The 21,252-nt window shown below is 37.4% G+C and overlaps 4 protein-coding genes and 1 long non-coding RNA gene across 9 annotated transcripts; 3 read left to right on the top strand and 2 right to left on the bottom strand.

Moving 5' to 3' along the window:
• Positions 1-472: 472 nt before the first annotated feature.
• LOC143366017 (uncharacterized) lies at positions 473-4,047 on the top strand. Its single transcript, XM_076806706.1, has 3 exons — positions 473-636; positions 1,169-2,261; positions 2,337-4,047. The coding sequence occupies exons 2-3, from the start codon at positions 1,172-1,174 to the stop codon at positions 2,840-2,842; spliced, it is 1,596 nt and encodes a 531-aa protein (XP_076662821.1). The 5' UTR covers positions 473-636; positions 1,169-1,171; the 3' UTR covers positions 2,843-4,047.
• Positions 3,211-11,535, bottom strand: LOC143366015 (uncharacterized). 5 transcript variants are annotated; one of them, XM_076806699.1, is made up of 13 exons: positions 11,374-11,509; positions 10,232-10,309; positions 8,543-8,939; positions 8,146-8,463; positions 7,815-8,045; positions 7,462-7,677; positions 7,227-7,343; positions 7,003-7,140; positions 6,683-6,919; positions 6,395-6,597; positions 5,842-6,085; positions 5,564-5,760; positions 3,211-5,490 (listed from the first exon to the last, which is right to left on the bottom strand). In XM_076806699.1, exons 3-13 carry the CDS (start codon positions 8,927-8,929, stop codon positions 5,307-5,309), a joined length of 2,472 nt encoding a protein of 823 aa, XP_076662814.1. In that variant the 5' UTR covers positions 8,930-8,939; positions 10,232-10,309; positions 11,374-11,509; the 3' UTR covers positions 3,211-5,306. The 5 variants fall into 5 exon arrangements, with proteins under 5 accessions (XP_076662814.1, XP_076662812.1, XP_076662813.1 ...); XM_076806697.1 differs by lacking the exon at positions 10,232-10,309 and having other exon boundaries at positions 11,374-11,535; XM_076806698.1 differs by lacking the exon at positions 11,374-11,509 and having other exon boundaries at positions 10,232-10,683.
• A 65-nt stretch (positions 11,536-11,600) lies between these two features.
• Positions 11,601-14,118, top strand: Csn4 (COP9 signalosome subunit 4). The gene is made up of 8 exons (XM_076806714.1): positions 11,601-12,029; positions 12,096-12,175; positions 12,563-12,681; positions 12,762-12,898; positions 12,980-13,094; positions 13,170-13,359; positions 13,436-13,813; positions 13,891-14,118. The coding sequence occupies exons 1-8, from the start codon at positions 11,899-11,901 to the stop codon at positions 14,022-14,024; spliced, it is 1,284 nt and encodes a 427-aa protein (XP_076662829.1). The 5' UTR covers positions 11,601-11,898; the 3' UTR covers positions 14,025-14,118.
• Positions 14,119-14,388: 270 nt separating this feature from the next.
• LOC143366022 (voltage-dependent anion-selective channel) lies at positions 14,389-20,421 on the bottom strand. Its single transcript, XM_076806715.1, has 6 exons — positions 20,270-20,421; positions 18,201-18,523; positions 17,945-18,066; positions 17,495-17,603; positions 15,859-16,067; positions 14,389-15,684 (listed from the first exon to the last, which is right to left on the bottom strand). Exons 2-6 carry the CDS (start codon positions 18,518-18,520, stop codon positions 15,593-15,595), a joined length of 852 nt encoding a protein of 283 aa, XP_076662830.1. The 5' UTR covers positions 18,521-18,523; positions 20,270-20,421; the 3' UTR covers positions 14,389-15,592.
• Positions 17,602-18,395, top strand: LOC143366023 (uncharacterized). The gene is made up of 2 exons (XR_013084649.1): positions 17,602-17,760; positions 17,868-18,395. It is a non-coding gene; the product is annotated as an uncharacterized LOC143366023 (long non-coding RNA).
• Positions 20,422-21,252: the final 831 nt, after the last annotated feature.

The following is a 21,252-nucleotide window of genomic DNA, read 5'->3' as shown; positions in this document are numbered from 1 at the left end:
TTTTTTTTCAAGGTTTTCTTCGCGATACTCTTCCAGAATAGTTCCAAATAATAATAAAAAAAATCTGTACAATGTTTGAGCCCTATTGGATAACGGGAAAGGTACCCCTGTGCCCTTGAATATTTAAATAGTTATTTAACAGCTCACAAAGTCGATTTTATGTAATATCCTCCAAGTTATTGATTACATAAAAAAATTGCATTCAAATTTATAAATGCAATTCAATATCTGCGTTTACACTTTATAACTTCTATATGCTTTATATACTTTTGCTGGTGGTAGTTTATACCTCGTGAAGTAGATATTAATTACTTTGTAATGAAATGAAATCTAAGAAGAATAAACGTCATCATTCAAATATATTGAATATAACAACATTTGGTAAATTATAGTTAGATTATTTTCGAGCTATCCAGAACGTATTTGAAAACTGTGTTCGATCCCTGGAACGATTTCTTTAGCAGACAACAGTCACTTCAGGCCATAAGACGACAGCCATATTCAACCATATTTACTGTTTTCACGTGCTATGATGTGAGGTTATTTCACGTGTACCGAAGAATTGTAATTATTGTTTACGAACGTAGTTGAATCGGCATTATTATAACTCGTAATTTTGTACGGTTACGATAAAAGGTAAATTATATTACTCGATCTACTCAATGCGAAGGAAATAAAATTTCATCGATCGAAATAACATTTCATTCACCTTTATCTGGTTTTGTAAATAGTATTTAACGCAAGAATATATCAAACTCACTAAAATACGGTTACAAATATACCGTTTAATAAATGCTGTCAAGCCGTATATGTAAATTTTCTTTAATTTTAATAATTTCATATGTCATACAGCCTATGTCTAACAATACCAAATTTTCATTAAATATGTACCTCCTACATTATTATTATTATTAAACGTCTTTATTACTCAAAGAGAAAGAAGAAACTTAAATATTACACATGGCATAGACAATAAGAGTAAAGGCAAGGCTGCAGTGGTAACACTGTTGGGAAGCCTAACCACGTACAATAAACTAAACAACAAACAAACAAAACGTTGAGAATAAACTAGACTATTAATTAGCTTGAGGCTTAAAGCTAACATGAGAATAACACAAAGAGTAAAGTTAAGTAAGAAAATTAAAAGTATCATTATAAATCTGTTTAGATCATGACTAGATTCGCAAGAGCCACAGGTTCGAAAGCTTCGAATGAGAGGATGCCTAACGATGCTACTCCATGGCATGTAATGAAGCAACAGTTGGAGCAGAATTCATCCAAGCAACAGGAACACCCGGGAAGAAATAAATCCGTGAAAGAGCTCTTGCAAGATAGCGGTGCAGATAATGCACGACATATTAATACCGACTGGGCAGAGTTTGAGGAAACTTCTACGAAGAAAACCAAGGATTCGGTAGCTAAGCAAACCAAGAAGAAGCTAAGAGCATCCTTAAAATCTGAGAAAGTCTCTTTAAATGTAGCTGACATTACCGAAAATGAAAAATATGTGGGTAATATTAAAGCTGAAAAGAAATTGCCTTCAAAGAGGAATATCGATGAAGTTAATAATTCTACAGCAGAAGTAAAAGTTAAGAAGTTTAAAAAAGATAAGAATCGCTCCAACGATGTAAGTAGCAGTCAGAACGCACAGGGTGATCATTCTGTTGACGATGTCAAGGTAAAAGGTGACGGAACAGATGCAGAATCTGTTAAATTGAAGAAAAAAAGAAAAAAGGATAAACACAATAACGGAGGGTTTGTAGAAACGTTGATAAAAGATAGCGATGGTTTGCAAAGCGAGAAGGCAGAGAGCAATTCGTTAGCAACGAAACAAGGGGAGAGTGCGGTGTCTAAACGTCAGAAACGAAACATGAAAAAGAGGAAGAATACTAGCTGGACTATGGCAGATACTGATAATAGTATGAACGTACAGGATAATCAAACTAATAGAGCAAACGGAAGGAAAGAGAACAGTCACGACGGAACAGCATTTAACAAAAAATTCGCAAGTAAATCGAACAATATCAGAAGTTTTCCCAACAAATTTGGTCTGCAGAAGTTCGAAAATGACAACAATAATAAAAGAAAACCTCCTAAAATTCGGGATAACGAAGAGCACAAAAGAAGAAAGGAAGATTTAGGTCCTGTGAGAATAATGATCAATGGCGTCGAAATAGACATCGTCAAGTTTGATGGGTTTCCTATTAAAAAAGAAGATGCCGTAAGATTAACTGACTTGAGACATAAAATGATTATGAAAGGTGAATAATAGAGAAATACATTGTAAATGTTTCCAATACCTCGTCTACCTTTTTATTTTACATATTTTTTCACAGGCATTCCGAAGAAGGAGATAGACGCAGCACTCAAACTGGAAAGGAGGAAAGCTGAAAAAGCGCTGGCACGAATCAGGAGATGCGTTTGTTTCCACTGTCGTAAAGCAGGGCACAATTTATCGGATTGCCCTGAACTTGGATCTGAACAAGCAGCAACTGGGATCTGCTTCAAGTGTGGCTCGACGGAGCACACTCATTTCGAGTGCAAAGTGGCCAGACCAACAGAATTCAGATACGCGACCTGCTTCATTTGTCGTGAACAGGGGCATATCGCTAAGCAATGCCCGGATAATCCTAGGGGAGTCTACCCTCAAGGAGGTTCTTGTAAAGTGTGTGGCGACATCACACATTTAAAGAAGGACTGTCCGGACTTGATTACAGAAAAGGAAGAGAGTACTATTACATTAAATACGATTACAGACGGTAATATAGAATCCCTGGAAGAAAGCAGGAAGACTTTCGCTGAGAAAGATGATAAAAAATCTAAGAAAGTAGTAAAGTTTTAGTAAAAGAGCCTGACGAAGGTAACTACTGTACGATATTGAATCCCCTTGTATATATCTCAATAAACTAAACGTCTGCAATGTAAACATAAGTTTTATTGAATGATACATGTGTTTAACATGTATATACATATACACTTTAATGTTACTTAAACCACCATCTCGAAAAATCTGATATCAAGCAAGACACTATGAATATCTTCATAATTTATTCACTGCCTATTTACATTATATTCGAATTTATAAATCAATTAAAACTTTTTACATATTAGTTGTACAATAAAGATTGTGAAATTATCTAGTTATTTAAATAAACTTTCCTAAAGTAGAGTGATAAATTATTTATTTAACTCTGTGATATCAGATTTCGTTTTGCTCTATGTACAGAAGACAAATCACAAAGATATATTTAGATATACGAATATTATCTGTACATAGTAGTAGTTTGTTATACATATACATCAACATGTCTTGCAAAACCTTTTAGCATTAATTTAAAATTTATACTCTTCTTTTGTAATCGACTCCTTACGTATTTAAATGATGAGTAACAAGTAAAAACCTGCGATTAACATCCCGCAGTTTCCCTTTTGAACACTCGAAGTCGACGCAATGCCTCGATGTTAAGTGCTCGATTCGCACAATTCTTGTTGCGAGTCATTGATCTGTACAATTTGCATACTTAAAATAAACATTATCTCCGAAGTACGAATTCTATGAATATATAATATATATTTATATTTGTACCTCTATATTACATTTGTCCTTATACAGTCCTATGTATAATATATAAACTCTTTATATTAATTTCCTACCTTTAAGTTATATATCACCCCTAATGGCAGACAGATAGTGTTACTACTGCAGTGTGACGATTAATTCAGTACACATGGGAAAGTAGTGATGCATCTGTGCCCAACAAATGTTAAACCAGTATATATTAAAGAATCATTACCTCGTTAATAACTTTCATCCTCACCGCGATGCCATTCGCTGCAGGGCTACTTCGTTAACTAATGCTTGGTATTGACAATTGTGTATGTATCATTCAAAGTACATAAACAACACGGTAATTAAATTGAATCTAACGTTAATGTGAATGTAGCTAATTGCAATGCGTAATAAAAAGATTTGACTATTCATTATGACAATAGAATTCTTGTGACAATATATAGCTTTGCGGAGTAAACGGGGACACGTACGAAATGTATTCGAAATGAAAATTTTCTAGATTCTTCATTTCAAATATATACTAATTTTTCCTCCGAAAATTGATCACCGTCGTAGATAAATAATCATTGACAAAAAGAACGATTGTTTAATTATAGGCGGGAAACCAAACTTTAAACAATAGTGCGCGAGTTGTGACAAAGCAACGTCATTCATCAATGGTTTAAATAACTTGTTTCTCTTTTTATCGATAGTTCGAACTTTTTATCGTCTCCACCACTGGTCGTTATCAATGAATGTATTGTTTTAGGAAATCTCAACATTCTTGTCTAGTATTTTTGCATGGTGAAATATCTAGTTCGTAAGAAGAAAAAACATCATTTCTATAATTTAATATACATACGCGAAACTGACATGCAATATGAAATAATCTGCCATAATATAATCCTACTTGACTCGTAAAATTAAATCTATCGAATTTTACGCGCACCATTTCCATATTGCTAATCAGTGAAAGAATAATCAAATATTCTTGGCATTCCATGAAACTCTCTTTACCTATTTCCGTTATAGATGCATGCATTTTTCTCTATAACAAAAAAAACTCTCGATAGTGACGCTAATACAGATAACTAATACGAAACTCAATCAAAGAAACATATCTATCGTACCAATACCATTTCCTAGATGCACCGAAGTTATACCTCTTTAAAATTTCAGCCTCTCAACTTGATTTCGAACAAAATCGTATTTTCTAAAGTACAAATGACGAACTTATAAACGTCCTTCGTATCCTGTTAACTACGTTACATAATCGTGTTACACATGTTAATATCATATTGCATTCAACCGTGTCACTTGCAATTTCCTTTTGTACAAACTCTTCTACAGCAAGACGATAACTTATCATTCCTTTCTTTTCGTGTCGAAATTATTAAACTTTCAGTAATAACGAAAATATGTAATAAACTCTGCTAACTTTCCTTAATCGTACATTATAAAAAATAATGCTTCTAATTAAAAAATAAAATAACACGTAAACGTAACGCTTGCTTTTGGAAAAAAAAACACAAGGGGGGAAGCTCTTCCATCTAGCAACGATAATAACCGGTTGAATGTATTATGTTCTATGATTTTTACCATCATCTTTGGTACGTAACACTTCATGTTGCAGCTTTTACGGCCGATCGTTAAATTAAGAGGTGCCGATGATCAACGTCTCCAATTTTCTGACTTCGGGACACGTCCGTGAAACTCGAAAATCGCCAATACCATACGTTCTCTCGGCATGTACCTGCTAGGTAGCGTCAGCTTTATGCGCCGACTCTATGATTTCCTTCAGACAACGACCGAACTCCTCGATTATCAGTCTCTGTGATGTTTCATCGTCGAACATGTTGCGTTCCGCGTCGTCCGCTTGCGCCATCAAGCACTGGCACGTTATTTCAACCACTTTATCGGTCAAAAAGTTGAACGGTTGCCTGGAAGAGAAATGTAAAATTACACATTTCGATGTCAAGTTCCTTTCTACTTCGTAGTGCCTTTGAAAATTACCTTGCGCCAGTATTTGATGCAGCCGGTGGTCTGAAAGCCATTTCCGACAATTGTAATTTCGCTTTATTCAATGTAAGTTGCGCCGTTCGAACTTCGGCTGCTTCTGCTAGATCCTTCAAAGATTTCTTTTCTAGATTCGGCTCCTCTACGTTACGACACCCTATACATTTACAATTAGCAGAACAGGGAATCTTAGCCTAAAAAGTGTTTCAATACGTTAGAAAACGATCTCGTTATCTTAGAGGCGTATTAGCGTTAAAAATTTCTGTCAGCGGTACCTCGTAACATTCGCAGTAATTTTTTAAACATCCGCTGCGTTTACAATTGCATCCCTTGTTGTGTCTGCGTATATCGTCGCCAGTCTCGCGGCCTTTACCGATTTTCGGGCGAAAAGCATTTGGATTGCGCTCCAGGCAGGATTTGATGGCCCGTTGCCTCTCTTCTTCATTCCCAAGATTGTTAGAGCAATTATTACAGTTGCACATGTGACAGAACTCTCCGTTCGCGAAGCAGTCGCAATACCTGCGAGAAAATGTACTCATGGCTTACCGATTTCACTCAATAAAACATATCCCAAATGTTTACTTATTAGCGACGCGGCGATTGAACGTTAACTTACATCGCGAAATAATCTTTCGGTCAGAGATACATTTTAATTTTCATCGTGGATCGTCATTTTTTCAATTAGTATGACAGAGAGAGAAAAAAGGCAGACGGCGATGCCTGATGCTCAATTTTTAAAGCACGGACCGCATTAATAATAATAACAATACAAGCAGAGATCGAAGAGTAACTTTAAGATTTAATGACACCAGTTTACGTCGTACTTACAATTTCAGGCATTGAGATTTCGTACAGTTACACGGTTTTCTCGGCCTAATACCATTGGGTTCCACGCTAGCGTAGGATCTCTGCGAGCTCTTGCTCTCTATAACGGACCCCACAGAAAACGTTCCCGAGCCCTGTAAGGTTTGTGAATTACCCAATAAACTAGGCGCAGCTTGCTGGGATTTTATTTTCACTTCGTCTGCTGTCTGTAAAGAAGTGATATTACTGTAGCGAAGTATGTCTTGTTAAAGTAGTGAATTGTACTTAAATTGATCGTATAATATACTGAACCTGTTGCTGAATATATTGAGCTGGTAGAACTACGATATTTCCCATATTTGAATTGGTCGAGAGGACCGCCTGCCCGGATGCTAATTGACTCAAAGCCGACGCTGGAATGGCCACTGCATTTTTCGACTGGCTGCCTACTGTCGCGGTTGCGGGAATTAATAACCTCTGGCCGCTACTTGTCAACGCCTTAGGTGCGACTGTCCTTAATGACTGATTACCGGTATTTAATGGAACTACCTGTATCACAGTCCAAAAGAAAGCATTGCGCGTGACTCTAACAGCGTTTATTAAGAACTATGTTTTATGTAATTGTCACCGACCTTGACTATCTGTTGTTGGCCTCCTATTTTTTGACTGACCCCAACGGTCTGCAATGTTGTTTGAGACTTCGTTTTACCCACTGTAACAACGTTCGTAGTTCCAGATGACGGAGTGCTGACTAATCTTACATATTGCACCTTCAAAGAGAATACGTATATGATTTTAATAATAAGTCATTGTATAGATCGTTGATTAAGTTTAGCTTGAAGATTCTATTACATACTTGTCTTCCAGGCATTTGTATTTGATGTACTTGATTAGAGCCAGTAACGATATTCTGATTAGCTGGTATTCTAATAACTTGTCCACTTCCAAGCACAGTTCCAGGTTTTAAAGAGCTCTGAAAAGAAATTGTGTGTTCAATATGATGATATTAAAAGTACTTAGGAAGAAGATATCAACAATGCTTCGCGTTTTATGAAAAATATAAGTTTCGTTGGAAATATGAACCAACCAACCTGGCGTATAATCACTTTTTGCGGGCTCTGTTGTATAGATGATTTATTGGAAGAAAATGTGGATTGCTGATTTGACATCGACGAGGATTTAACTTGCGTGTTCAACGCCGGGGCCGGTAATATTTTTGTAGGCGATTTGATAGAACTGCTTGGAACTATAGTCATTTTAGAAGACTGAGCACTCGACGATTGCACTAATTTATTTACAATTATTCCCTTGGGGAAGAAGAAACATAGATATATTATTCTCAACAGACTGTTACGTTTTATTTAATGTGTACATTCATTATTGCACTTTTTGGAGAGTAACTGGCAGTAAGAAGGGGTTTCGCGCAATTTACATCAATACTCACTTGCTTTTGCGGCGACGAGGGGAGAATATGTTGAACTTTGTTGGTAGAAAGTAATCCCATTTGCTGTGCTTGTGCTAGCGTTATAGTTTTTGTCGGACTCGTAATGTCTTGACTCGACACACTGTTGTTTAAAAACTTTATTGCCTGCTGATTTTCATTCTGCGAACTAGTTATTAGAACTTGCTGCCCCGACTGTCCTTGATTTCCAGCTAATATCATCTTTGTATACACCTAAAATAATACGTAGAATGTTTAAGTGTATGGGTTAATTTTGAACACTTTATGAGTGAAACCTTGGAGTAGGAGGATTGCACTTTAATAAGAATCTTACATTTCTACTTTGCGAACCACTCTGCGCAGATCGTTTCATCGCCGATTGAACTGTTTTCGTACTCTGGACAGTTCCTAACGTGATATTGCCCGAATGGCTGGTTGCCATTACTGGCTTATTGGCTTGTGCTGATCTTAACTGAACTATGTTACCATCGGCAGACTTCGCTATGAGAGTCTGAGCTAATGACTGTAATTGACCAGCTGACGCCGTTGATGGATGAGAAATTTTTAAAATTTGGCTAGCACCTTGACCACCAGCAGGAGATACTATCATGATTGATTGACTCTGCGTTGCTTGACCAACGTTCGACTTCACCTATTGTCAGATTTAAAATTAATCCCTTAATGGGCACTACTTGTATCAATTTCACAGATTGCAATGATGTATCTCATACCTGTACAGCCGACGTGGGAAGCCTTTGCAAGGTTGGCTTCGTTTGGAATACAATATTTTGATTATTCTGATTTGCTGTGGTATAGATAATATGTTCCTCTTGAGCGTGCTCCGAAACTTCAGTCATTTCTACATCAGGTACAATCGTGTCACCCTCGATATTACGTTCAATTATTATATGCTCCTCGTCCGTTGTCATAACTTCCTCAGCATTCATACATTCTAGTTCAGCTTGGATGTTTGCAAACGCTTCGAAGTCATTGGACGAATATTGTTCGGTATTGTGCGCCAGGGTCAATGCGCTCAAATCTCCATCGCCGAGAGTGCGCGAGTCGAGAGCTAATGGTTCGACCAAAGCTCTCGCATTCTGTCCTTTATTTACAGACATGATTACGTCCCTAGTGAAAATGTTACTTATTACAAAAACTTATAATTCTGCGTGCACAAGTACGCGCGTAATACCTTATAAGCGGATCTTTACACCCATCGCATAAAGTTCAATTACGCAAACTCATAGTACTCTTTACACAATAATTTGATATTTCATCTGCGCATTCATTTCTAGTTCCCGCTAAGAAACTAGTTCCCGCTAAGAAACTAGTTCCCGCTAAGAAAACCTAAGAAAACTGTCGTGAGACGATTACAAGTAAAACCAAGTATCTGAATGTCTAATATATATATATATATATATATATATTCGTAAATAAACCATCTTCTTAAAAGCGATATTGCCATGGAAATCATTAATATATGACTAGAATCTACAAGTTTATTACATAACTGAGTACGCAACCAACATGCGAAACAGAGATTCACAAGTGTAATACTGTGTGCTACAGTGAAATATCAAATTGCAAATTTTAAATCATTCTAACAATATTTAACGACCTATCATCGCGTACACTCGTTCGCACGTAAAACGAGCGTATCCGTGTTAAAAAAAGTTTTCCAGATGTCTGTATCTTCCATCATAAACATGTACTACATGCATAAGCAGGTTAGAAATTCGTAGAATGTAAATCGCTTTCACGCGAAGCTTCGGGCGTCGGGAGGCTACGAATGAAAAGGATACCGCAAATCAACGAAGAAATGCAGAACGTTTTACGAAATGACATGAAAATGGAGTGAATCTGTGAGAATTTAAAAATTCAAAAATTCAAATCTTTAGGCAGCGAACAGGCAACCCGTACACACGGGAGCCTATAGGATTGTCTGCGCGTGCACACAACAATGCAAAGCTCGAGTAAAATTCGAACTTTCGAAAATTCGAACGACAAAATTTGAATAATGAAGAAAAATTCGAAGGATAGTCTACTTAGGAACATTAGCGCCATTTATTACTCGAACGCGCCATTTTCCACGGACTGAATTTCTGCCCGTGTTTTCGCGATCTTAATGGGTTTATATCAATCCGACATTGACGCATGACGAAAAATGAGACGCTTAATACGTCGAACGATAGTAGAAAATGTACTTCACTCCAATGTTCGTATTATAATCACGCAAAATACAACTTAACCTATAAGTTATCAGTTCATATCAGGTACGTACAGTGCTGGGTGGGGGCGTGCCACGAAGCTTATTTAAATTACGATGTAATATTCGATAATCATGTTACCGTGCTTATCGCGTATTCGGGTTTCATTAGACACTGCCTCGTGGGTTATTTAGCCAGTTTTCTAACACATACCTGAGGGTTCTCCCGATGGCTCGAATTTGTTCAAAATCACGCGCCCACCATTGCTGTCCCACAGTGCACTACGCACCGCTGTGTACAAACAGACCCAAAGGTCGTCTAGCATTAAAATCTCGAATTGTAGCGGGGACGATAGGTGCGTTGCAATTACAAGATCAACTTTCCCGCGTGTCCAGCTCGCCTGGGGCAAGCATCGACGATGAACCTCTACGCCAACACCGGCCAACACTGACCAATATTTTCGCGCACTTTGCGAATTTTCGATTTCGCCATTTTCACTGTTCCGCGGCTAAAAACACGTCAGCCCTTAAGCGCCCTCTTGGGCCAATAAAAATGCAAGTGTTCCGAAAACTCGAACGTTTTGAATGCAACAGCATAATCGGCTAATAACGTTGCATTGTCATAAATGAACTTGATGACTCTCATCGAAAATTATTCCAGAGGAATCGTTCGCCCGATGAATAGATTAGTACTCCGTTTTTTTATTTATATCGCGAAGAAATTAATACCAACGGCACGTAAATAAATTATGTAGATATGAAATGCGTCACACCATTGCATCGGCATAGAAATGATTAATGGCGTGGCAGTCGAGTGATTGTATTAGAGGCATTACTGTCTTTAAAGCAGCATCCAAGTAATTATACTTATAGATATTAAATTATCATTCTTGTACCGTTAGTAGAGCTAGTTCGCAACTGTTACATAAAAATTGTTTCAAGTTTATGTTACGTTTATTTTTCAAATCCACATGACTTTCATTGGAAAGAGAATGTAATCTTCGATTCGGAAATTTGAAATTCAAATATAACGAAGCCTATTCTCGAATTGGTCGATTTTGGCGGCTGTTGTGCGATTGCACCAGTAACCGCGTATGTACAATTATAGTGCAATAAAATTATATTGCGATCGTAATAATTAAAATGATACTTTTCGATGTAATATTAAAAGCCGTAAATATATTAGAGTATAAAGTAAAATGTAGTGCACTACCAGTGCAATAACGCGCACTATTTTCCATTTCTGCAAATCTCCTGCACCGACGAGTGTTTTGATTGTCAGTTTTCAAAATTGGAGCACAACTCGAGCCCGAACGTCGTATTCGCGCAATCAAAAATACGTTACGCTATATTTACCTCTGTGACGAGCGAAACAATAACATATCGTTGTGCTTTCATTTGAATTGTTTTCAAACACTTCGTTAACACTTTGAATTGAAGAGCAATAACCTCTGTATTCAATCATGCAGCTTTCATGCGAGTCCACACTGATTGTATTGTCACTGAATCAAGGATTATTCCGTATAAAGTTCGTCGACAACGAATCTTAAATGCTGCTTAACAAAGCGCCATCTTTAATCGCACATTCTGTAGAATCGAAGTATCACTGATTTTATGGCAATGTGTTCTTTCAAATAAGTAATATCGACATCGACGAATATACTGTTCAATACGCTATACGAAAATATACCACCTTCAAATATACGTCTTCAAATATATAAGTCTGAGAAGGATATGTTTGATTTTGTTTAAAAATAAATCGATTCGGAAAATTCAGTTTCATTGTTTTAGAACCATAAGCTGGCATTCATAATCGTCGAAAACGCTCGAGAACTGCGCTGCGACAATAATGTAATTTTCGCCAATCAATTTCCGTAGTTCATGATCGTAATACACGCAAAAGTATTTCTGGTTATTCATGTAGAAAAGATGGTGGTTACGGCAGCCGCTGTACGTCAACAACTCACGAATTTAGCGTATTCTGGTGGCTCCCATAAAGATCAAGCGGAAAAGTAAGTCTGCAACAAGCTTGAATACGTATTTTTTGGATTATCCAGTATAAACGGTGACGCTTACAGGTACCGAGCGATTTTGGACTCAATACTGTTATCATCCGGCGAGGAATTAGTCGATGCTTTGAAGATATTTATTGAAGCAAGTACGTCGCTTTTCTCTGATTATATGCTTACTTGCAGCGTGCGTACAGATACTTTCTTTAAGCACTTGTATGGCAATAGTAATTCGCGAAGAGCCATTGCACGTTCAGCGTGTGAGAAGCATTTTACATTTGCGATACCCTTTTATACGTATACACAGTTGTGCATATGCACGGTAATGTATTAACTATGCGTTATACGCTCAAAGTACATGTTTGGAGTGTTATTTTTGCGCGCTGCGTTATTGTTAGTATAACTGGCTCTTAACTGGCTATATTATTTATATACAACGTTTTGAAATACCAAGCATAGCTACCAAGGTCTTTGGTCGTTTCTATGACTCGTTCTGAGAAGATGTTGTCACGAAAGTGAATAATTTTATTTTTCAGTTGTAAATGAATATGTAAGCTTGGTAATCTCGAGGCAAGTTTTAACAGATGTCAGTAACCGTTTGTTATTTCTGCCGGATGAGATATCGAAGGCTGTCTCGCATTACACATTGGATAAAGTAAGACGTTTCTTTCTGACATCGGTACGAGTCAGGATTGTGCATGATGGTTAATCTGATGGAACCCATTGATTTTCTAGATACAACCGAGAGTCATATCTTTTGAAGAGCAAGTCGCTAGTATAAGGCAACATTTAGCCGATATTTATGAACGTAATCAAAATTGGAGAGAGGCGGCTAATGTTTTAGTTGGAATACCATTAGAAACAGGACAAAAGTAAATAATAGTGTTATTGCATGTTATTAAATCAACCGAACTCGTAGATCACGCAATGATTCTGTACACGTTTTTCCGCAGGCAATACACGGTCGACTATAAGCTTGAAACTTATCTTAAAATAGCACGTTTGTACTTAGAAGACGATGACCCAGTACAAGCTGAAGCATTTATCAACAGAGCATCCCTTCTCCAAGTATATACTAAATAGATTTGCTTTTCAATTCTTATCGACACGCAGTATAACAGTTCTGTTTCTTATTTTCCCCAGGCCGAATCCAAAAATGAACAGTTACAAATTTACTACAAGGTCTGTTATGCCAGAGTGTTAGATTACAGAAGAAAGTTTATCGAAGCAGCTCAAAGATATAATGAATTATCATATAGATCTATAATACACGAAGACGAACGTATGACTGCCCTTAGAAATGCATTAATCTGTACAGTACTAGCTTCGGCAGGCAAGTATCTCAATTTCTTTCACACGCCTGCGCGTACGAAATAGAGGTGATCTGTAAATGGAAATTTCGAAATTAGGACAGCAAAGAAGTCGTATGTTAGCCACCCTGTTCAAAGATGAACGCTGTCAGCAACTACCTGCCTACTCGATCCTTGAGAAAATGTATTTGGATCGCATCATTCGACGCTCCGAATTACAAGAGTTCGAAGCCCTATTACAACCCCACCAAAAAGCGTGTACAATTGATGGGCTGGGATCAACTATTCTCGACCGCGCCGTTATAGAACATAACTTATTATCTGCTAGTAAATTATACAATAATATAACGTTCGAGGAGCTGGGCGCATTGCTGGAGATCCCCCCGACGAAAGCAGAGAAAATTGCTAGCCAAATGATTACGGAAGGCCGAATGAATGGATACATCGACCAGATCGACTCCATCGTACATTTTGAAAGTAAGTTGCAAGCAGGCGTGTGTCTAATTTTCTTCTTAGCAAGAATTTCCTCTCATTGCGATTCGTCTTTCACGTAGCACGGGAAACTTTACCAACGTGGGATAAGCAAATACAATCCCTATGTTATCAAGTGAACCAAATAATAGAGAAAATCGCTCAAACCGAACCGGAATGGATAGCGAAAGCAATGGAAGATCAAATGGTGCATTAACATAACTTTTTTAAATATTAAATAAACACTCACATAGAACATAAAGCATTGGACGTTCGTTTGTTAAATATACTATTAAAGAATTTGGAGGCGATGACAGATCATTATTACACTTCTCCAGTGATGTTAGTGTATTATACGCGAAGTAACATTTAACATGTTCCTTGATTATTTTATTTTCTTTTTTTTACGTTAATATGCATGAAGTCAGTTTTTATATGGTCAATAAATAAATTTTAAGTTTTCACGATACCAAGTAGGTATATGGAGCAGAACTTACAGAGCATTGCCTGACACATTTGGGCCTCGCCGCCGTTATTAGTCTATTATTTATAAAAGCAGAAAAATAAAGTAAGTACGAAAGTACGTGAACATAAGTTTATTAATGAGGTATACCTAAAATATTATAAAGTTTACACAAAGAATATTCTAGCTAAGAAAATAAGTTTCTTGTAAATAAAGCATTCACACTCTACATAGAATAAATTTCCCTTTATTCTAAGAACTAGTCAAAGCTTTGTTCAGATTTTTCTCAATGTTTAACAATTGTTGATGCATAAGAGAATAAAGTTTTATGAGTACAAACCTCTTATCGATTATAATGGGCTACATAAAACAGGATCATGGAATTACTTGTAACTAAGTGTGTTTATTTATTTCGCATCGTAGTGGCTCGAAAATGTGAAATGTTCGTACAAGATGCCAGACTTGAAATTATTGGAATATTGTCTTTGCAACTAAATATAGATTCCACAATAGCTTTCAATCTTAAAATAGCCACACTGGCAGTATCATTTCGTACGTGTTATATAGGCAGGAATGAGTTGTTGATTATATTTTGAAAATGAAAACTGACTGATATACTTGACGCTAATATTGTTTAATCCCAAGTCCCTGTATGTAACTATGTATTTATTTTGTATGTATAATATTCCGTGCAAGGATTTTTACAATAAACCCGATCGTTAACATTACTCGTATAATTATAAGAACTTACGTGCAGCGTACTGGTACTTTTTTTTTAGCTTTTCGAAGTAATCATGAAGTTTGAAATTACTTTATAACACGATAACATTTATTATTGATCAAAGTATTTGAACATGTTTCATTCTAGTTTAATTCCATCGGTGTTCGCGATCGACATCGCTCTGTGCTTGCGTACTTTCGTTTCATATACCTTCAGAGTAATTAATCTTTGACTTTATTACGAGACCAAATGTTTTCAACAGGAACTGGTAACAGGTAACACCATATCAAGTGTAAAAGAATTACAGAAGAAAGAATACATGTCTATTTCACCTGAAAATCTTGATTCGCCGTTGTTCATAATAAGATACTGTTATCGTAGCATTTTTACACTCGTAATCGTGTATGTTTTAAACTAATATCCCTTTAACTAATTTTAAACGATGCATGATATTTCGTGGCATCCGTTTCGGGATAGACCTATCTACTCGTTATAGGCAATACTTTATCTGAAGCATGTACTGGTGATGCTGTCTTTATGACACGAAGGTCATGAAACAATTCAGTGGGTCAAGTCCTTTTGTGTCTGTAATGATTCATGTTTAAGCTTCAAGATTTAATGCAACACCAATTTTGTGCCCACCGGAACCGAAGTTCTTTCCGTCAATGTTTGTGGAAAGTGTTAAAGTTACACCTAAAAATATAAATCACATATATCGTAGTCTGAAAGCAACGGAGCTTCTCTAAATCGTTAGGTACGTTAATACTCATGTAATTCGTAGACACAAGAACTATTGAATAAACAGGATATAACTTTGTAATTAATGGGGAAAGAAGTAACTTTCAGATAAAATTAAATGCGGCTTACCATCGCGTAGCTTCTGTTGATATCCCAAACCAACTTGAAGATGAGAATTCACTTTGGCTCTGATACTTGCATCGTTGTCAAGATTGTATTTTGTACCAATTCCAAATTGTGTAACGTTATTACTAGAATTCCAAGCCAAATTGATTGCTCCCTGCAAGTCTGGTTTGACCATATGGTAAATGGAGCCACTGAATTCACGCCCGTTATCTCTAATGGAGTCCAACATAGAATATCAAAATGTTAAATGAAGCATAAAAACTTTTATCGCTTGCCTTGCAAACGCATATGGGTCATTCCACGGCAACTTGATCACTTTTTTCCCTCGATGTCTCGGATTTTGTTCAAACTTGAATATATTGTAGTCCTCGTGAAATTAGGGGGGGTTAATTCACCATTTTGTCGATTTCGAGTTCGTTTAAAAAATACAGGGCCTTGAATTTTGCGATTTTTGTCTATTTTCGTGAAAATGGGTTGTACTTATGAATTTTTATCTCGGAAGCTATTTGTCGGATTTAGTTGATTCCTGCGGCATTTTAATCTAGAAAGATCGACCTTCCTGAATAAAATTTTTCCAGACCGAAACATTAATTTTGCAACATTGAAAATTATAAATAAATTTTTATTTTGCAATATTCGGGCTCGAGGTCACGATTTTAAAAATCCGAAAAAAATACTACCATATTCCTTGAAGTGTTTTCTACAAACTAAGCCTATCCCCAGGGTGGTGCGGCTCTTATTAACGTCGCAGTGTGATGGTAAATACGGCGGTTCGCGCCGAATCAGGTAAGCGGACCGGGCGTCGCACGGGCGCTCCGCTGTTACGGTCAACTGATCGTACCGCTACCATGCCATATTATTTCAATGAGGTCTAAAAACAATATCGATGGATCCCGTACTCGTCTGAATGGTGTCATTTATGCCTGCAGAAGAACTTTACTAACTCACTCTTGACCAATGACTTTTTTTTCAATAATCAGATTTCTAAGTATCAACTAGTCCTATCGTTGATTATTTGTTAAATAATTGTCATTGCTCGATGGAAACCACGGGAAGGTGGTGGGCTGCTTCCAACAGGCGGGGGATAAGGATCATTTCGAAGGGGGTGGGCTGGGGGATTAAGGGTTGCGAAAAAGAAATCGGCCGAAACTATTTCATTGTGCTGAACACAGTACCATTTTCATCGGACGAAAAAGTTTTACATAAAATTTTGTTTTGTGATATTGGCTATTGGAGCAAAGTTCTTAAAATCGTGACCTCGAGAGCCCGAATTTGCAAAATAAAAATTTATTTATAATTTTCAATGTTGCAAAATTAAAGTTTCGGTCTGAAAAAATTTTATTCAGGAAGGTCGATCTTTCTAGATTAAAATGCCGCAGGAATCAACTAAATCCGACAAATAGCTTCCGAGATAAAAATTCATAAGCACAACCCATTTTCACGAAAATAGGCAAAAATCGCAAAATTCAAGGCCCTGTATTTTTTAAACAAACTCAAAATTGAGAAAATGGTGAATTAAACCCCTCCTAATTTCACGAGGACTACACATATTCAAGTTTAAACAAAATCCGAGACATCGAGGGGAAAAAAGTGATCGAGTTGGTGTGGAATGACCCATATATATAATATTCATACATACACTGCTGTATGAAGAGCGAAATCAGAAGCAGTAAATCCAAGGGCGAAATTATTTTTTGTAAGCTTGTTTCTCTGGGTGTCGAAACAGGCTTGATAACCAGCCAACCATCCTAGAATATAATTATAACACTTTATTATCGAAGGAAGTTTTCTCCGTTTGGGTTTATTACATGCGCTACCATCTTACGCTGATGTTCTTCTGGAATGCCTGTGGCACAGAGGAAAGGAGGGATAGGCTGAATTGGAGTTACAAGGAGTCGCACAGGGGTAAACGTACACAAAATATTAAATATCTAAACAATAAACATATTTAATACTTCTTAATTTGAAGTTTAGGGTTGCCGCTAGAGTGTATTATTGATTATGTATTACAGCATTAAGGCGAGGTGTACAACAATCAAGAGTAGTAACATCGATTATCACGGATCAATAATACATATTTTTATCTTACCTTGATATCCTACGACAGCTGTTGCATTGATAAGAGGACCGGTAGAAAGGCTAAGATCGAAATCGGCATTCGCAGATACATTTTCATGCTTGTAACTTGTCTTTAACTTTCCAGTCTTGGTCCTATAATAGTAATAATAACAGAAGGGTAAATACAATTTCATTTCACAAACTCTTAGCTTAATTAGTTACTTCTATTCAACATCCGTGTCAACGAAAGACTTAGTACTGATAAGATTAGTGATGTAATATTTTACCCTGTTTGCGGGGAGAAGGTGCAGCTATAACCAAGGGTAAGACCATTGAGCAATTTATCAGCAAGTGTAACATCGGTAGCGAGTGTGTTATCAGTATTCCACTTCTCGCTAAATGTTAGCCCATAATCTTTAATTTTGTATTTGGTCTCCAAGGTGCCAAATACCTTTCCAGTATCTTGATTCGACACTCCACCACTAGAGAACTCTACACCGGAGCTAGTCTTTGTTTTCACATCTAATTTAATTAGACCAAAGTGATATCCTTGGCCGAATACATCTCGTGCACTTTTGCCTAAATCACCGTAAGTTGGTGGGGCCATGGTCTACGAGAACATATCGTACAATTACGAGAAATGATATTATGCAGAAAGTTCTGTAAGTGGTGTCGCGACCAAGAAGTTAACGATGAAAGTGAAGAAACTATCAAACAAGTTTTCTTTATATTAACCTTAGACTTGCGAGCATAACTGCTATTCAATTATAAGATAACTTGGATATCCAAGAAATGAAAATAGAAAGAAGGAGAGGAACAGAGTTTGATGAGGAACTAGCGCAAAGAGACAGGGCAGAGCAGGTTCAATGGCAATACAACAGAGTACTAATAGGCAGATATAACACACATTATACAGAAATTAAGGATAACTAGAGAGCAAATTACGTAGACCGAAATTACACAGGCAGATCAAAGTATGATCGCAAGGTTCAGATGTGGGAACAAAGAGTGGGGAAGCAAGCACTGGAAGGAAGAAAAAGAAACAGTATGCAGACTATGTAACGGGGCTAGAGAGACAATGGGTCACACACTACAAGACTGTAAGGTGCTGAAAAGAGAAAATTCAACGATCAAAGGGATACTAAAGGGAGAAGAAGAAGGAGCGGAGTGGATGCGTATGGTTCTGGAAAAAAGGAGAAGAAAAGAAGAACATGATGAAGGAAGAAATCAAAACGAAAGCACAATCTTTAGTTAACAGTCCCAGAAACACTTACATACATAACACATGTAACTTCATTTTGAGCCCGAAAGGCAAAAAATAAACCTATTTACTACTACTATAAGACATAACTTTGAATATATATATTTATATATCACTCTGTAATTACATATTTAAGTACATGTAGTACTAAAGAATTCTAATAATAGTAATCCTTAACCTAGAAGTGGTACCTAAATAGTCTTACAGACCCTAACAGCAATAACATGTTATAATCAATAAAGAAAGATCTAATCACAGTTAATTCAAAGTCGCTAGATTTCCTGCCGATTAGATAAGTAAAAGGACGAGACCACGTACAAGTTAAATTGACAGTATTACGTTGCATAATTATTAAAACATATAGTCACTGTTATAAATTGCAATATAACAAAATTATATCTGTTATCACGTACTATCTTCAAACTGTATAGACACATATATAACACAAGGAACCTTGAAAATACGTACATATAATAAGCTCGCGAGGAAACCAATTGCTCACGAAATGCATTCGTCGATTAAGAAAAGCGAGAAACGACACAATTGGCAAGGTCTGATGCGATTAACAGGAAAATGATTGTCAAATTATCCAGTTAACAACGCACATTTATAAAGATTCTTGCGGAAGAAAAATATCGCAATTACGCGGACCTGTTAACGCCATTGTTAACCAGAAACAACGAAATGCGGGTGAAACAATGATGCATCAATAAATTTTCAGTGATGTAGAGCAAAAATGGAGTGGTATTGACCTGTCCTAGGTATTACATAAGACGTAAATCAGCGACTTCAAACTCCCCATAAGTTATTTGAATTGCAAAACGTTGGACGCGAGATCGTTCTGTTTTAACGAGGACCACCGTTCCCCGGGCCAGGATGCTCTACAGAAAATACGCGGACAGGTTCGCACGGGCAGAATTAACGGAAACGATCGCGAATAATACCGCTGGGCGACAGCCGACATTATCATCGTTGGCCCATGCCGGCATTGCGAGAATGTCTAATATTCTACGAGAACTACGCGATCCCGATGCGTTAACAAACATTCCAACATGAATACAAGGCTGGTAGATAATGCGGCTGGCTGGTACTTACAATTTTATGTTATAAGACACGAATGCGGAAAACTGCGTGACTTCGATTCAGAATTGCGTACGTGAGACGGACACACCAACTAACGGAGAAAGATATGACCTGCGCGCAATCGCGCTCGCGCATGCGCAGAGCAAGTAGATTCTAAAAAATTGACGCCTATTTTTACGCGAAGGTATTGATGATGCGTATTAGAAGAAATTATGCTACAATCCTATGGGAATATCCATCTCATACCCAGCGATGCCCGTTTAACCGTTTAATCGATGTGTTGAACCACTTTCTGGATGTTACGTAACCTCGCCGACCACCCTCATAGGCGTGGATTTTGCACGTATCCGGTTCACCTAGCGCCGTTTATTGAACTTTCGAGGGGCCGATAAGGATGATGACGCTAAGGATACACTTGTTCTGTGTAATTACACCCACAGACATAGTTTCATATACATTTCACTGTTTAATATGACAACCAAACAAAGTGCAAAAATTCGGAGCTCGTCGACTTTAAAATATATCCTGTTACCAAGAGAACGATTTGTATTCCTAAACAAATTCTATTCTTACAGATGAGAGAGTCAAAGGATCGATCAAGAAATCTTGCGATCAGCAGAACGAATGGAAACGTTCTATTTCGCGTTTATATACTTTCGGGTGGTAAGAATGTTTATTATTATTCCAGATCGCTTTCTTATAGTCTTCCTATTCCAAATCGGAGGCTGAGCGAGATGATACCGCATCGAAGCAGCTGGACGTCGCCGAGACCCCCAGCTTGGCCTACGGCGAACTGTCTACAAAAAAGCAGCGTGATCCACGCGCGTAAGACCATCCCCGCGATATTGTCGAAGTGCTTGGGTCTCTCTGCACGCTTCGGGATCCAAAAATACACCGGTCACGCAGCGCGGTACTACGCTTTCCACGCGAACCGAGACGCTTCGCGAAACAAGACGACAGTACGGTCTAGATCGTACCTTTTGGCAGTCCCGGGC

The sequence above is a fragment of the Andrena cerasifolii genome, chromosome 2, assembly GCF_050908995.1.
Source record: "Andrena cerasifolii isolate SP2316 chromosome 2, iyAndCera1_principal, whole genome shotgun sequence".
In the NCBI taxonomy this organism is placed as follows: domain Eukaryota; kingdom Metazoa; phylum Arthropoda; class Insecta; order Hymenoptera; family Andrenidae; genus Andrena; species Andrena cerasifolii.
The sequence above is the reverse complement of the archived record's forward strand: the minus strand, read 5'-3'. Positions and strand labels throughout refer to the sequence as shown.